Below are 17,986 nucleotides of genomic sequence, written 5' to 3'. Positions count from 1 at the left end.
GAAATATTGTTTTAAATGAATGATGGTTATATATTAACTCTGGATTCTCTTTCTCTTTCTCCATTTCTCACCTTTCATTCCATTATATTACCTTGCATTTCCCTTTTGTTTTTGTTTATGTTAAAATGCCACTTCCATTTTTAATTACTTTTTACCCCAGACACTTCTGAAGTTGATTTGTTTGTTATTAATGCTCCATACACTCCAGTGCCAGATCCCACTCCCATGATGCCACCAGTGGGAGTTCAGGCTTCCATTCTGAGCCATGACACCATAAGGATCACCTGGGCAGACAACTCCCTGCCCAAACACCAGAAGATCACAGACTCCCGATACTACACAGTCCGATGGAAAACCAACATCCCAGCAAACACCAAGTACAAGGTACTGGCACATTCACTCTGGGTAAGAAGAGCTAATTATTCATACTTTCTGATTCTGAAGCTCTTGATTCATATGTTTCCAGAATGCTAATGCAACGACTTTGAGTTATTTGGTGACTGGTTTAAAACCAAATACACTCTATGAATTCTCTGTGATGGTGACCAAAGGTCGAAGATCAAGCACATGGAGCATGACAGCCCACGGGACTACTTTTGAATTAGGTATGTGTTGTCAGAACTTTGTCACATGGCATTTCTTCTCTTCACTAGATGTGAAAGCCAGGAAAGTCCGTGCTAATGTTGTACCACATCCGAAGTCATGAGGCGCCTCATCACCTCTCTTTACTACCCAAGGAAAGAACTAAGTGTGTGAATTGACATATTTACAGAACACAGTGAGAGCAGCTACAGCTGGAGTTCAGTGTTTGCTTTCGCAGCTGAAGAATTTTGGTTTTTTCATCATTGTTCAAGAACATTAGCAAATAGCAGAAAGAAATAATGCAGAATGTACTAGAGTTTAGGAATCATGAGACATGAGTTCAATTCCAAGGTCAGCCACCTACTGACTATATAAGCAAGTCATCCAGCCTCTCTGAAGCTATTTCTTCCATCTATAAAAGAGGGGTAATTGCTGTCTTTTCTACTTGATAGGGTAAAATAAATTACCCAATAAATAAAGCAAATGGTAAGTAATAAAGCACTGTGTAGATGTAAGGAATTACGGTTTTTAACCTTGCCTTCCTGGAAAATTGAGATAGAAAAGATGAAGTAGCCTGCCCTTTACCAATACCATGCTTGCTAGAGCCTCAGCACTTTACCAGAGCTCTCCTAAACTTCCCTGGAAGCTTTCTTGCAAACTGGTTAGTGTCTTATAAAGTCTCCCACTGGAGTATTCTTAGGGTTTTTGTCTGTAAGTAAACATGAAAGAAAAAATACAGCTAAGTAAATTAAGGGGAAAGCAAGCCATCTAATTTGAAAGGTTTGCTTGCTTTTTGCTCACTTGTAGGCCTGCCCTTCTGCCCCTTATACTTCCCTGGCATGGGGATATGTGTAACCATTGGGAGGCTCTGTCTATTCCACCTCCCTATTTCTTTCTCTCCTTTATGTGAATAATGAAAAAAACGGAGCTATAAAGTCTCTCCAGACTGGGTTTGGCCCTGATGTCTTATCTTTGGCACAGTTGGTTGAATTTCCTACAGAGAAAAAAAAGGGATAGATTCGGAGAGAAAGAAATGCAGTGCACAAAAACGTAAATAGAACTTGAGTTTGCTTTCTTTGCCAGTTTTAAAAATACCTTTGTGCTTTCATTCCAGCCCATTAGGTAATAAATGATATTCCATTAGGAGTTTACATTTCACTGGGCTTGGCTTCCTTCCATTTCATACCAGGAGATTTCTAGTATTTCAGGAAAAGAATAAATGTAAGGATATACTTAATATGCTGATTTCCCAACTAGTATTAATACATTAAAAGTTTTCAGCCATAATATGGAAACATAAGGGGCTTCTGCAATGCAGGAAATGTGGGTTTGATCTCTGGCTCGGAAGATCCCCTGGAGGAAGAAATGGCTACCCACTTCAGTATTCTTGCCTGAGAATATCCCATGGACAGAGGAGCCTGGTGGGGCTACAGTCCATGGGGTCGCAAGGTCCAGACACGACCTAGAAACTTCACCACCACTACCATGGAAACCCAGACTCACTGTCGTTTTTGTTTAATTGGCTTTTCTGTTCCGTAAACAGCTTTACATTTCAGAGCAATAACCTTTAATGGTTGACTATCTTTTCGGTGCAAATTTAACATAATAAAACATTAATTTGTAAATCATTTATTCTTTAGGGGAATGGTGGTTTTCAAATATCATATTTGGTTTGGAAAGCCAACTATATATAGGTAGAGACAAAGTTACTTTACACTTAAAAATTTTCTAACAAAATAATCCAAATTAGGGGAGAAAACGTAGTCTTGGGCACATTACATGACTTTTCTCATTTTCTGTCTCCTGATCTACCAAGCAGGGACTGCAGGTGGCTTTTAATTTTACCTAACCATCCTGCCTGACCTCCCCGTCTGGGATGCCTGTTCTTTGTCCTCTCAATATGGTATTTCCTCTTTGGTACTTTGCATATTCTTCTTTTTCTTGGGGCTGTTTATAGACAGACAGTGAGTTCTTTGAAGCCAAGAGGCTGTACCCTTTATTGTGCCTTCTAAATGGAGACGGTTGAGGAAATGGTGAATTCAGTTGAAATGAACAGGAATTACTAAAAGTGTTATTCTTTTGTAGTTCCTACTTCTCCGCCCAAGGATGTGACAGTTGTGAGTAAAGAGGGGAAACCTAGGACCATAATTGTAAATTGGCAGCCTCCCTCTGAAGCCAATGGCAAGATTACAGGTAAGAGGCCAGAGATGCCTGTGAGTGTGTGGCTGTTCCCTGTTCCTGCATTCTAGGAGAATGCCTTTTTCTTGGGAGGAATGGGGGTCTCAAGACTTGACCTGACCATTTTTTGGGGTGCTATGTGACATGATGGTCCTGGAAATTGAAGCAAGGGGTGCTGTTCAATGACATAAAAAGGAGTCGCCAGCTGGTTGTTCTGACCCATATTTCATGAAACTCCAATGGTGTGGGTTGCACTAGACGGTCTTTGGTTATGGTAGAACATACAGACTTATTTATTGTCCTCAAGAGAGCTATTCTTCTCTGTCTTTGACTACATGACCAGGGTCTTGGGGTTGAAGACGCTGCCTAATTCTACAGGGTGATACCCAATAAATATAAATTCACCTCTTTTACCCCAAAGCTCAAAAATATCCGTTAGGCTTATAGTTTCTTTTTTCATCCAGAATTGCTACTTCAGCTTCCTGTGCTCTTACAACTCAAGTTAAAAGTCTGAGTTGGCCTGGACCTCTGACAGGACCTTGAATTTTCCCTTGGACTTCCAGAGTAGAAGGCACTATGCCTTCCTCATCTTTATCAAGGAGAAAAACCTGCCTCTGATCCAGATAATATATGCTGTGGAGCCAGAATTCGCCTCCTGAAGTTCCTTTGTATGAAAAGGTGGCCTAAGGTGACTGCAGCCATGAAATTAAAAGATGCTTGCTCCTTGGAAGAAAAGCTGTAATAAACCTAGACAGTACATTAAAAAGCAGAGTGACCTTTGTCATTTTGCTGACAAAGGTCCATAGAGTCATAGCTGTGGTTTTTCCAGTAGTCATATATGGATGTTAAGAGTTGGACCATAAAGAAGGCTGAATGTCGAAGAATTCATGCTTTTGAACAGTGGTGCTAGAGAAGACTCTTGAGAGTCCCTTGGATGCAACTAGATCAAACCATCCAGTCCTAAAGGAAATCAACCCTGAATATTCATTGGAAGGACAGATGCTGAAGCTGAAGCTCCAAAACTTTGGCCACCTGATGTGAAGAGCCGACTCACTGGAAAAGACCCTGATGCTGGGAAACATTGAGGACAGGAGGAGAAGGAGGTGACTGAGAATGAGATGGTTGGGTGGCATCACCAACTCAATAGACATGAGTTTGAGCAAACTGAGGGAGACAGTGAAGGACAGGGGAGCCTGGTGTGCTGTAGTTCATGGGGGTCGCAAAGAGTCGGACACAACTGAGCAACTGAACAACAAAGGAAACTGAGAAGCATCTCTTAGCATTGTCTGACAACGTGGTCCCCTGGAGAAGGGAGCGGCAGACCACTTCAGTATGCTTGCCTTGAGAACCCCATGGATAGTATGAGAAGGCAGAAAGATAGGACACTGAAGGATGAACTCCCCAGGTTGGTAGGTACCCATGATGCTACTGGAGATCAGTGGAGAAATAACTCCAGAAAGAATGAAGGGATGGAGCCAAAGCAAAAACATCACCCAGTTGTGGATGTGACTGGTGATGGAAGTAAAGTCTGATGCTATAAAGAGCAATATTGCATAGGAACCTGGAATGTTACGTCCATGAATCAAGGCAAATGGGAAGTGGTCAAACAGGAGATGGAAAGAGTGAACGTCGACGTTTTAGGAATCAGTGAACTAAAATGGACTGGTATGGGTGAATTTAACTCAGATGACCATCATATCTACTACTGTGGGCAAGAATCCCTTAGAAGAAATGGAGTAGCCGTCATAGTCAACAAAAGAGTCCAAAATGTAGTACTTGGATGCAATCTCAAAAACGACAGAATGATCTCTGTTCATTTCCAAGGCAAACCATTCAATATCACAGTAGTCCAAGTCTATGCCCCAACCAGTAATGCTGAAGAAGCTGAATATTTCTATGAAGAACTACAAGACCTTCTAGAACTAACACCCAAAAAAGATGTCCTTTTCATCCTTTTCAGTATAGGGGACTGGAATGCAAAAGTAGGAAGTGAAGAAATACCTGGAGTAACAGGCAGATTTGGCCTTGGAGTACAGAATGAAGCAGGGCAAAGGCTAACAGAGTTTTGCCAAGAGAACGCACTAGCTATAGCAAACACCCTCTTCCAACAACACAAGAGAAGACTCTACACATGGACAACACCAGATGGTCAATACCAAAATCAGATTGATTATATTCTTTGCAGCCAAAGATGGAGACGCTCTATACAGTCAGCAAAAACAAGACCGGGAGCTGACTGTGGCTCAGATCATGAGTTCCTTATTGCCAAATTCAGACTTAAATTGAAGAAAGTAGGGAAAACCACTAGACCATTCGGGTATGACCTAAATCGAATCCCTTACAGTTATACAGTGGAAGTGAGAAATAGATTTAAGGGACTAGATCTGATAGACAGAGTGCCTGAAGAACTATGGACAGAGGTTCGTGACATTGTACAGGAGGGATCAAGACCATCCCCAAGAAAAAGAAAGGCAAAATGATTGTCTGAGGGGCCTTACAAATAGCTGAGAAAAGAAGAGAGGTGAAAAGCAAAGGAGAAAAGGAAAGATATTCCCATCTGAATGCAGAGTTCCAAAGAATAGCAAGAAGAGATAAGAAGGCCTTCCTCAGTGATCAATGCAAAGAAATAGAGGAAAACAACAGAATGGGAAAGACTAGAGATCTCTTCAAGAAAATCAGAGATACCAAGGGAACATTTCATGCAAAGATGGGCTCGATAAAGGACAGAAATGACATGGACCTAACAGAAGCAGAAGATATTAAGAAGAGGTGGCAAGAATACACAGAAGAACTATACAAAAAAGATCTTCACAACCCAGATAATCAAGATGACACGATCACTCACCTAGAGCCAGACATCCTGGAGTGCAAAGTCAAGTGGGCCTTAGGAAGCATCACTATGAACAAAGCTAGTGGAGGTGATGGAATTCCAGTTGAGCTATTTCAAATCATAAAAGACGATTCTGTGAAAGTGCTGCACTCAATATGCCAGCAAATTTGGAAAACTCAGCAGTGGCTACAGGACTGGAAAAGGTCAGTTTTCATTCCAATCTCAAAGAAAGGTAATGCCGAAGAATGTTCAAACAACTGCACAATTACACTCATCTCACACACTAGTAAAGTAATGCTCAAAATTCTCCAAGCCAGGCTTCAACAGCATGTGAACCGTGAACTTCCAGATATTCAAGCTGGTTTTAGAAAAGGCAGAGAAACCAGAGATCAAATTGCCAACATCTGTTGGATCATCAAAAAAGCAAGAGAGTTCCAGAAAAACATCTACTTCTGCTTTATTCACTATGCCAAAGCCCTTGACTGTTTGGATCACAACAAACTGTGGAAAATTCTTCAAGAGATGGGAACATCAGACCACCTGACCTGCCTCTTGAGAAATCTGTATGCAGGTCAGGAAGCAACAGTTAGAACTGGACATGGAACAACAGACTGGTTCCAAATTGGAAAAGGAGTCAAGGCTGTGTATTGTCACCCTGCTTATTTAACTTCTATCCGAGTACATCATGAGAAACGCTGGGCTGGATGAAGCACAAGCTGGAATCATTGCCGGGAGAAATATCAATAACCTCAGATATGCAGATGACACTACCCTTGTGGCAGAAAGCAAAGAACTAAAGAGCCTCTTGATGAAAGTGAAAGAGGAGAGTGAAAAAGTTGGCTTAAAACTCAACATTCAGAAAATGAAGATCATGGCATCTGGTCCCATCACTTCATGGGAAATAGATGGGGAAACAGAGGAAACAGTGACAGACTTTATTTTGGGGGGCTCCAAAATCACTGCAGATGGTGACTGCAGCCATGAAATTAAAAGACGCTTACTCCTTGGAAGAAAAGTTATGACCACCCTAGACAACATTTTAAAAAGCAGAGGCATTACTTTGCCAACAAAGGTCCATCTAGTCAAAGCTATGGTTTTTCCAGTAGTCATGTATGGATATGAGAGTTGGACTATAAAGAAAGCTGAGCACTGAAGAATTGATGCTTTTGAACTGTGGTGTTGGAGAAGACTCTTGAGAGTCCGTTGGGCTTCAAGGAGATCCAACCAGTCCATCCTAAAGGAAATCAGTCCTGAATATTCATTAGAGGGACTGATGCTAAAGACGAAACTCCAATACTTTGGCCACCTGATGTGAAGAACTGACCTATTTGAAAAGACCCTGATGCCGGCAAAGATTGAAGGCAGTAGGAGAAGGGGACGACAGAGGATGAGGTGGCTGGATGGCATCACCGACTCTGTGGACATGAGTTTGAGTAAGCCCTGGGAGTTGGTGATGGACAGGGAGGCCCGGCGTGCTGCAGTCCATGGGGTCACAAAGGGTTTTACACAACGGAGCGACTGAACTGAACTGAGCATTCAGCTTTCTTTAGGAATCCCTTTCCTTAAATCCCCAGTCGTTATGTCATTTTTAATTTAGGTTTTATAATTTGCCTCTTCCTTAAAGGAATTAAGTGTGACTTGACATGGATTACATTACATTTTGTGTTTAAAAACCAGAAATGATGCTGTCAGTGCCTTTTTGCACTGTGTACGCTTGTGGGTGTAGTTCTTCCTTCCTCAACTGTGGATATAGAGCGCCCTCTGGTGGATGCGATCAGGTGATGTTTCACTGTGACTTCACCTACCTCACGTTTGGGAGAATCTAGCAAAGGTGGCTGCCCATCTCCTCGGAGTTTTTCTCCTGGGAGATCACATTGGTGACAGTTCAAATAGCACTGTCAGGCCATTACTGATGGTAATGGCCATTAAGTTTTTTCAAAACTGCATTAACTTAACTGAAGTAGACCGTTGAAGTACAGAATGTTGGAATGTTGATTAGTATGGTTTCCTTATATAATTTCCTAGCTTTTGAGAGTAGTTAACCCTATATTTTTACCTTAACTACTTTTATTACTTCAGCTGCTGATACAGATAATAATTTATAGTCTGGCACTGTTGAAATTGTGGTTTTCTCTGTATTATATTTAGTGTAGCATTTAAAATACTTGTTACTATTGTTAATTTAATCTGTAACTAGTTCTCTATTTGTATATGCTGTGACATATATCTTTTATAGACTTACTGATCACAAAAGAAAGAGCAGGAATAAGGTTTCTTTTTCCATTAATCCCTTTGGATAGGTTACATCATATATTACAGCACGGATGTGAATGCAGAGATACATGACTGGGTTATCGAGCCTGTTGTGGGAAACAGGCTGACTCACCAGATACAGGAATTAACACTTGACACACCATACTACTTCAAAATCCAAGCCCGGAACTCAAAGGGCATGGGGCCCATGTCTGAAGCTGTCCAGTTCAGAACACCCAAAGGTAAAGGCCCCCAAACAGAGTGTTCCATTGTGTGTCTCTTGAGTGGGATTATGCGTGTACATGTCACTTTAGCATGTAGAGACTGTGGATGATACAGAAAATCCTGATGATGTGCTTACAAGCTACCGTGTGGGCATTTATCTGAACATGATCCTACCCCCTGACCACCAGATCAGTGCTCCCTAGGTTACTGACCTAAACCTATCATTGACAGGGGAACTTTGACTCCGGGCTGCTCAAGGCAGATGAACTGCAGTGATCTAAGCCAGTCAGATCAGATGGGATTCTCTTGGTTCCTAGATAGAGTAGTAGCATGTTATTGTGATGGATGATTCTCTTTCAACACATGCAGGCTCTTAACGGTGAAAGGCTTGTTCACTGACCTTTGTAGAGAGAAAGAGACAAAAGGGGCCCTTTAAAGAAAACTCTAGATAAGAAAGTGACAGTAAAATATTGAACCAGGTGAGCTTAGGAAATAACAGTAAGTTGGGGACTGAGTCTGTGGAAATATGGAAAACATACATGGATTTCTTTTCTGTTAGCACGAAAAAGAAGACTCAAGGTGCTTGGAAGTTTGCGGGGTTTTAATTTTTTTCCTTTAAAAATTCTGCCTGTCCCATCTTCAAAGCTTGTGATCCTTGCTCTTGTCTTTTTCTTCCCCTGTGCTTGGCCTGTTAGCGGACTCCTCTGATAAAATGGCTAATGATCAAGGTAAATGAGTAGCTGGCCTCTCTTTCCTTTTCTCTCTTTTGTGACCTATTATTAGCTTTTTGTTGTTTTTGTTTTTTCCTGAAAATCAGTACCAGTACTATGTGTTAAAAATCACGTATTTATTGGCCAAAGTAGAGTTGAGTCCATGTTTGTGGCACCTGGGGTATCTGAAAAGCTGGAGAATCTACTTAGGAGCTAAACAGACTGGCAGGAAAAAAAAAACTGGGTTGGACTTCTGCAGATGTGAGGAGATAATCCTTAAATGTGGGTCAGATTATCCTTTGTGCTAAGATACTAAAATTCTGTGATACAGATAGGGATTTGGGCCATAATGAGAACAAGTACACCAATTTGTCATATTTGTAGCATCTAGAGTTTTATTGATGTCTCTAAATGAAAAGTTTAATCAAATTCAATTGAATACCCTTTTTTCCTCCCTCAACAGAGAATGTACAAATGTATCCTACTGAATTGTATGATTATCTTTCACAAAATTACTGCTCTCCATTCTCTTGTTGCAAGCTTAATTCAGGGCTCTTTTTCCATTTCTTCTCTTAAATATATTTGCTTATTTTATAAGAGGATAGAGACAGTGTACAATGGAAGTTTAGGAAGTACGGGCCTCAGTGTCACCATTCTGGAATTATCTGTCAGCATAGTCTCCTCACTGCAGTTGCTGTGGTGAGAGAGAACTATACTTTGTGATTTTCATCTCTGGAAAGTCGGCTAAAGTTGGTTATCTGTTTTCTATAGCAGGAGCAGTTAAAGTAAATTGGTTTCTTTTATTCTTTAAGAGTAGTTTTTAGAAATACAAAGTCTTTGGATCTTGGTTAATGGCAAGGAAGATTCAGAGTTTGAGGTTTCAAACTTTAGGGCTTTGGAAATGTGTTTGCATTCAATGAGTCTTTTGTTGTGTGTTGGGAAAACTGCAAACATGCCTCTGTGTGTGTGTGTGTGTGTGTGTGAGGTTTCAAGTTTCAGGGTTTGGGAAATGTGTTTGCATTCAGTGAGTCTTTTGTTGTATGTTGGGAAAACTGCAAACATGCCCGTGTGTGTGTGTGTGTGTGTGTGTGTGTGTGTGTGTAAAGCACCCTGATCATGGTAGAACCTTAACCTTAAGCACGAGACTAGAACAGTGACAACACTGAATGTGTACAGAGTATATATGTGCTCATTTTCTTCCCTCACTTCACCCCATAAGCCAGGCTGCAGTTCTCAGCTACACCACCCCTTTGGTATTTAAAATTCTTTGCCCATATTTATTTTGGTATTTGGCTAATCCTTGGATTTCTTGTTCATAAGTTAAATATAAAAGGAAAACATTAAGAAATATAGGCGTTAAACCAATTGGTTTATTGGCAAAAGTGTTCATTGGTAACTATTTATATAACGTGTTACTCTGAGTAGTTTGACTTAAATATGGGCCACCTGACGAAGAAGTACCTCAACTATGAAGAGCCTTACACGGGCTGTGTCATCTCTGCCAGCTTATAGTGAAAAGAAAAATGGAATCGTGACATGTGGTGTGTGTCATTGGGGAGGAATGGTGACAGTAGAAGTGAAGTAAAGTCATAGGTGTGGACAGTGGAAAAGGTTTGAGGACTGTGAGTTTAAAATTCTGGAATATGCCCCATAGATACCCAGGAACTTCTGTTGCCTTTGGGGACACTGAGCTTCTGGAAACATAGAAAGTAGGTTTGTTTTTGTTTTCATTTCTAGATTCATTCTGTTAAATGAACTACGCATAGGAACCTTCAGACTTTAATTCCTTCCATTTCCTCCATGTCTGATAATTTAATAGAGGTACTTGATATTAGCTGTAATGTTTTACAGCAACACATCTTGTTTATGCATTTCTAGTCTAGCTTTATTTGTAGAAATAACTCTAATTTATAAGCATTTTCCGAAGCTTCATGCTCTCTGCGGAGTGTAAGATGAGATTCTTCCCTTAAGATTTATTTAGTAGTTAATATTTATAAAACATTTAGGTGTGTCAGGCAGGATTCAAAATATTTTATGGGATTAAATTTCTATTTAATCCTCACAACCCTTTCGTGCAGCAGGTGCCATTATCATCACTGCTTTACAATGAGGAAACCAAGGCCCCAGAATAGTAGCTAAATAACTGGCCAGAAGTCCAGTGGTTAGTGCCTGATGGTGCTGGTTTGCCAGCACAGGCAATCTGTTGAGCTGGATGAGCCAAGGATCAGCCTTACCTTGCAGTTCCTGCAGACCTCTTCAAGAGAAGTCTGAGGCTGCCTTCCAGCCCCAGGGGTCTTCTGAGGCCTGCATATGAGTGAAGTTGCTCAGACGTGTCCAGCTGTTTGTAACCCCATGAACTGTAGCCTACCAGGTTCCTCCATCCGTGGGATTTTCCAGGCAAAAATACTGGAGCGGGTTGCCATTTCCTTCTCCAGGAGATCTTCCCAAACCAGGGATTGAACCCAGGTCTCCCGCATTGTAGGCAGATGCTTTACCATCTGAGCCACCAGGGAAGTCCAGCATATGAGGTGGCCCCAAGCTCAAGGTCAGCAGCCTCACTTCTTATGTTCCATGATGATGGAGTAGGAGACAGTGTCTTTGTGAGCAACCAGAGGGGAGACTTTTATTTTTTATCTTTGGGTATTTAGGTTGACTGAGCAGAAACTGAGAACCTAATCTGAACCTCTGCTTGCCTTCCTGCTCCCACTTAAGGTAACTTTATATTTAGAAAGGCAGCTTCCTATTTGGAGAAAAGAATCCAAACACTACTGACACCTGCTCAGCCAGATCAAGCCAGTCCCTTGGAAGAACCCATTTCTTTAACGGTCCCCTTGGTTCCTTTTCCACCAGAAGCTGCTTTGGCCCTACGTGCTCTGAGCAGTTTTTCAGCAACTGTTTCTTGGCCTAGAGAAACCGTAACAGCAAGGGGCAGCCTTGTAACACCCTGGACACGGCCATGGAACAGGAGTGTCAGCCTTTCAGATGCCTCAGTGCATAGTTTGTTTTGCATAAATAGGCTGTATTTTCCCCTGTCGTGTGTACGTGCTACTTCTTTTCTTATGGACAGCGTAGACTGAAAATTTTTTTTTTTTTTTTTTAGAAAACACTCACTAGCTGTGAAGTAGACTTGTCACACCAGTGGAGTGGGTTGTTACTGACATGATTTCTTCTTCTTCAGCCTCGGGGTCTGCAGGGAAAGGAAGCCGACTGCCAGACCTGGGATCCGACTACAAACCTCCAATGAGCGGTAAAGCCCTTCCTCTGGCTTTATTTGGCTTCCTGTGGGCACAATGCAGTTCTGCTTGAAATCTTGAAATGTTTCTTGTAGCTCCTGTCTTGTGAATTGTAGCCTATTACCTATTTCTTTTTATTCGACAGAGCTGGCTTTAGGCATTTTCTGACAAATATTTGCCGAATTACTGTAAACCCATTTATTATAGATTCACAAATAAAATTGTTTCAATTTGCGTATACAACTTAAAATGATTCTAAACAAACAGTCTTGTCATTGCCCACTGCCTCTTTTCAAAACAATTAGAACCTTACTTTCAAAAATAAACCCTCTGGTGGAATTAGCTATCATCTAAAATGAGCCTGAGAGACGCTTTGGAGTCATTCATTTCTCTCCACTCTGCTTACTGTGGTGTTCTTAGTTTGGGAATTCTGAAAAATTATTCCCTCTCTCCTAGCCATCCTAAGAGCTTAAATGGTGGCACCTGCTTCTCTGTACAGCGTCACCATATGTAAGTTACTTTTGCACGTGAAATCATATTTTATTGTCATAACATTGTGAGGGAGGGAGAACAGGTATCATTATTCCCAGGTTTTACATTAAGAGACTCGGGAGAAGTAATGTGCCCGGACCTACCCACTTATTATAGGAGCCCTAGAACCAAAACCCAGGGCTTCCGACTTCATATTGTGCCTTTTCTGCTGTCGCTCGCAGCCTTCTAGATCAGACGTGGGGATCCAGGATGGTAAAATGTCCACATGAACCTTACTGTTTCATGAGAAACACGTGGAAGAGAAGGGAAAAAGAGTTTCTAGTCCTCCAGAAACTCCTGGTCTAATTATAGAAATAAAATGGTCTCTTAATCTCCAGCTATCAATTTAAATAAAAAGTATTGCCCAGACTTCAGTGAAATCGGCCACTTCTTTGGAGAGCCAGACAGACTTTCTTGCTTCAAGAAATTTTTAGGCTGTGATTTCTAGGACTTTATGAGTTTCTCCTCCTGGAATGCATATGTTACATTTATGTGCTGTCCACAAGACTGTGAGAAAAGCAGTTACTTCTCTGTCTTTTCTTTTGCTTATGTATTCATTCATTTATTCACACGTATTTCTAAAGGTTCAGGTGCTGTAACAAACTGTAGAAGCAGGGGGAGTATGTAACAAGCTATTTGACAGAGAGAAGAGAAAGCTTTCTGGAAGAGATCTCTGACCCAGATTTTAAAAGGCACAGAGAAAATTATTGAATATCTAGGAGGGGGTCAAACATTTCTAGGATGCAGTGCAGTAAGAACATGTGTGAAGTGTGGCAATTTAAAACAGCCTGCTTGGGACTTCTTGGCGGTCCAGTGGTTAAGACTACACCTTCCAATTCAGGGATGCAGTTTTGATTCCTGGTCGGGGAACTAAGATCCCACATTCCTCACAACCAAAAAAAAAAACACAACAACAAAGCATGAAACAGAAGCAGTATTGTAACAAGTTCAATAAAGACTTTAAAAATGGTCCAAATTAAAAAAAAAAAAAAAAAAGTTTAAAACAGCCTGCTTTCTCCAGGAACCACACTGCTTAGAAACAGGATAGGCTCAGGTTAGAGAAGGTAGGTTAAAACCAACTTGTCAAAAGCTCAGGTGCTGATGCTAAGAAATGTGAGCTTCCTCATGTGAGTAACAAATGTAAGATGTCTGATACTACTGGTGAACTATGACGTCCCACTTATTGAGTATCTATTGTTACCCTGATGACAGTAGAGAACGAGTTGGGTGCCAGGAGTACAAAGTCAAAACAGAGTGGTTAGGAGACTGTCGCAATAGTCCAGTCCAGTTCAGTTCAGTTCACTTGCTCACTCATGGCCGACTCTTTGCGACCCCATGAATCGCAGCACGCCAGGCCTCCCTGTCCATCACCAACTCCCGGAGTTCACTCAAACTCACATCCATCCAGTCGGTGATGCCATCCAGCCATCTCATCCTCTGTCAGCCCCTTCTCCTCCTGCCCCCAATCCTTCCCAGCATCAGAGTCTTTTCCAATGAGTCAACATTTCGCATCAGGTGGCCAAAATACTGGCATTTCAGCTTCAGCATCAGTCCCTCCAATGAACACTCAGGACTGATCTCCTTCAGAATGGACTGGTTGGATCTCCTTGCAGTCCAAGGGACTCTCAAGAGTCTTCTCCAACACCACAGTTCAAAAGCATCAATTCTTCGGTGCTCAGCTTTCTTCACAGTCCAACTCTCACATCCATACATGACCACTGGAAAAAGTGAGGCTTAATAAATATCCCTAGTAGGAGGGTCTAGGGTCCCATTTGCAGCTCACTCTTACTCTAGTTTAGAAGACAGCCTTTGGCCAACTCAGAAGGTAGAGGCCCTTTGCAGTTAAATGAGAATTTATCTCTGGGGAATGCAGGAAAGAACTGCCTCCCAAAGCCTAGATTCCCTGCCTTTGATTCACAGCGCCTGCTCTACCGCTTGCCCCACCCAATAGCTCAGTACTGCTGTTTATAATGGTTTTATGGAAAGCCCTCATTTGGTCTCATTGTATTGGCCCCTAGTTCCATAGTCTTTCCCAAATATAAAAATGTTATTTTATTGAAGGTCATTATATCCATTTTAAGTTGTCTGTCTGCTGATCTCCTTCTCCAAAATGGATAGAAGTGATTCAACCAAATGTAGAAGAATAAGCTCTTAAGCTTTCAAAATTAGCCCAGCTTTAGCACTGTGCTTGGATGTAGCCTATAAAATCATAGAATAAGAAGCAGAAGGTCAGCTAATCCACTGTTATGGGAGTCCCACAGTAAATGTAGTTTGAATTAGATCATGAGTTTATAAACCAGGTTGTATATGAAAATCACTTTAGGAGCCTTCCTAAGAACATCAGTTCCCAGGCCACACCTTCCTGGTAGAAATTTCCACAGCATTCCAGACATGTAGGATGACTCTTCTTAAGTACTTCTAGTGACTGAACACTCATTACTTAGCAAATCTAAGCTCATCCCATTATGGTACAGCTTTGATTATTAGGGCAATAAGAGAGAGTAGCTGGAAGAAAAGATGGCAGACATCCATGGTGGTTAAATCTGTGTTGTAGGATTTTCCATATTTTATAATATGAACATGCATAACTTTTGTAACAAGGTGAGAAGCAAAGTACAGTGTTTCAGAACATGGAAGAGCAAGACTGAGAATAGAGCAGGATTACAAATGGCCTCGTAAAAAAAAAAGCTGAACCGCACCCAGTGAGCACGGAGGAACGGTAATAGGAAGAAGATCTGTTTCCTCAGGGTCCTAAATGATCTCGCCTCTGCACATCTCTCCAGCCTCATATTCATCTTTTTTTTCTGCTCACGTCCTTCCCTCTAACTTTGCATATCTCTCTTTGTTTCAGCAACACTAGCTGCCTTTCTCTCCCTTGAACATGCAAGCTCATTCCTGTCTCAGGAGCCTTCCACTAGCTGTTCCCCCTTCTCTGAAAAGTTCTTCCTCTGGGTCTTTGTATGGTAGGATCATTCAAATCTCAGCCCAAATGCCATTTCCTCAGAGAAGCTTTTCCCAACCGCTTAATCTACAGTCATTCTGTACCATATCCCCTTTTATATTTTCATGGCACTTACTACAAACTAATGATTTGTGTATTGTCTGCCCCCATTCCTGTCCCAGCATTCGCATCTTTGTTGCTCACTGTTGCATCCTTGGTTCCTAGAACATGCCTGGCACATGGTAACCACTCGGTAAATATTTGTCAAATTAGTGCATATGTACAGACCTTTGTTTTCCTGAAACTGAATAAGAAAATTAACTCTGCACAGAATGTGTATTTATAAAAACAGACTTTGTGATTCAAGTTGACCGCATCCCAATGCTATATGTTGCGGGGGGGGGACTTTTGTTTTCTATGAGTATGCATTTTTTAAAGGTTTTGAAAGTCAGAAAACTTAAGTGATTTACAAATGGTGCTTTATAAGATGAGCTTATATATAAGACACCAAGGGACAGACTCCCTTACTGGTCCAAGCTTAGAGTTCAGTACAATCTGAGCAACTTTTATTGATCACCGACTTTGTGCCAGATACACCCAGGGCAGAAACTCAGCTCTCTAGATTTCATCATCTGGAGGAGATGGCCATATTCATAAGGCATTTTTATAGAATGCACAGTAATGACTACTTTCATACAGAAGCTCACAGAAGTTATCTATACTCACGTGAAGGTTCTGCAGCCTGATTGTATGCATCTTTAGAATTCTGGAACACTCACAAGCATACGGTCTTTCCCTTCCCAGGCAGTAACAGCCCTCATGGAAGCCCCACCTCTCCTCTGGACAGTAACATGCTGCTGGTCATCATCGTTTCCGTTGGTGTCATCACCATCGTGGTGGTCGTGATCATTGCTGTTTTCTGCACCCGGCGGACTACCTCTCACCAGAAAAAGTAAGGAGCCCCAGATGTAGCTCATACATGTTTTGTATGTATTCTTTTGCTTCTGTGTGACCTCTGTGTCCGGAGTTGTACACAGAGTTAAAATATAAAATACGTGAAAAGCAATGTTTTAAATATTTTTAAAGAAAATGCAGAATGATTCCTCTTGCTAAATATGTGTCCTTCTGGGTTCGGGAAGGGAAGAGGGGCACACTCAAGGTGGGTGAAGGGGGCTTTAGTGAAGGGACCATTTACAGCGTCCAAGGTGAAGTTAGCATTAGGCAGCAGTGGTGACAGGCTCCTGTCATCCTTAGAAAGGTGAGAGCTTTTTCTGAAGACAGAGCTGTTTCCAGAGCTCTGAAGCGGCAGGAGAGGACTTGCAACAGGAACCACGTATGGTGGTAGGAATGTAACGACTGCCACCCTCTAGCCCAGCAGGGATGGGGCAGAAGAGGAAATAACCTCCCGCCCTCCAGTCTCTTGTCTGTGCCTTCTACTGGCCACACTGAACTGGAAGCCAGGGCAGAGTTACCAAGCAGATATAGTTCATTTAACTCAGCCTCTGAAGTCACAAGAGCCAAGTGTACAGAATCAGTCTAGGAGAGGAAAGTAGATGATGTCCAGCCTTGTTGGGAGCCCCTTTGGAGGACTGACTGTCTCTGGGCACTCACCGAACCAGATACACAGGAGTCTGTGGAATTTCATGGCACAAATGCCAGCTGAGATGGAAGGACACCATAGACCTCTAGTTCTAAGTTTAAGAGTATTTTTAAAGAAGTGCTACCAAAGGCTCAGCTGGTAAAGAATCCGCCTGCAGTGCAGGAGACCTGGGTTTGATCCCTGGGTTAGGAAGATTCCCTGGAGAAGGGAAAGGCTACCCACTCTGGTATTCTGGCCTGGAGAATTCCATGGACTGTATAAGTCCATGGGGTCGCAAAGAGTCAGACATGACTGAGCGACTTTCACTCACCAAAAGTAGCAGTTGAGGTTGGGACCACAGGAGGCAGAGCTGGTTGGGGGTGTGATGGGGAGATGTATTGATTGAATGAATGAGAAAGGATTATTTATAATCACTGTATCATATTAGCAGAGAGGTAAGGTGGCTGCTAGCCCTGAACTCACCTGGGATTTTGAGGCTTGTGGCTAATTGTTTAGAGCAGATAGCAAGGTGATCACCATTATGTGGTGGTTGATAATAGCCTTCACTCCTGAAACTGAGGGAATCCTTGACCCTAGGTCACATTCTATTCATATCTCTGGCCAGCAAGACAGTGCCATTTAAAAAAAGAAGATTCTTGAGTTACCCCTAATAGCAAAAACACAGTATGAGTAATAGAACAACTTTAGCTGCAGTATCCTAAAAGATCATAAGATGGAGGTATTGCTCCATAAAGAGAGAAAGAAATTCATGTCTATGTGATTATCCTCAGAACTCTGCCCAAGGCAAGGATGCATGTATTTAATAACCATAAATCTGTTTGTTTTCAGTATAGAGGTCAAGTACAAGCTACATTCTAACTGCTGCTAGTAATGACTTTGTTATTGTTTATAGGTTATGTGATG

At 41.8% G+C, this 17,986-nt stretch overlaps 1 protein-coding gene across 12 annotated transcripts in view; it reads left to right on the top strand.

Moving 5' to 3' along the window:
• The window catches only part of NEO1 (neogenin 1), a 238,134-nt gene that overhangs the window by 203,761 nt on the left and 16,387 nt on the right, over window positions 1-17,986 (top strand). For 6 of the 12 annotated variants that reach the window (XM_086322619.1, XM_086322611.1, XM_086322615.1 and 3 more), the window contains exons 17-22: window positions 161-384; window positions 467-605; window positions 2,668-2,775; window positions 7,891-8,085; window positions 11,957-12,025; window positions 16,288-16,435. In XM_086322619.1, coding sequence (XP_086178745.1) covers window positions 161-384; window positions 467-605; window positions 2,668-2,775; window positions 7,891-8,085; window positions 11,957-12,025; window positions 16,288-16,435 — 883 coding nt within the window. The remainder of the gene's footprint in view (window positions 1-160; window positions 385-466; window positions 606-2,667; window positions 2,776-7,890; window positions 8,086-11,956; window positions 12,026-16,287; window positions 16,436-17,986) is intronic. The other 6 variants (XM_086322618.1, XM_086322616.1, XM_086322612.1 and 3 more) reach the window with 1 other exon arrangement.

Source organism: Bos grunniens, chromosome 10 (genome assembly GCF_055505025.1).
Source record: "Bos grunniens cultivar Pamir isolate PY7600 chromosome 10, Bosgru_T2T1.0, whole genome shotgun sequence".
Lineage (NCBI taxonomy): Eukaryota > Metazoa > Chordata > Mammalia > Artiodactyla > Bovidae > Bos > Bos grunniens.
The sequence above is the reverse complement of the archived record's forward strand: the minus strand, read 5'-3'. Positions and strand labels throughout refer to the sequence as shown.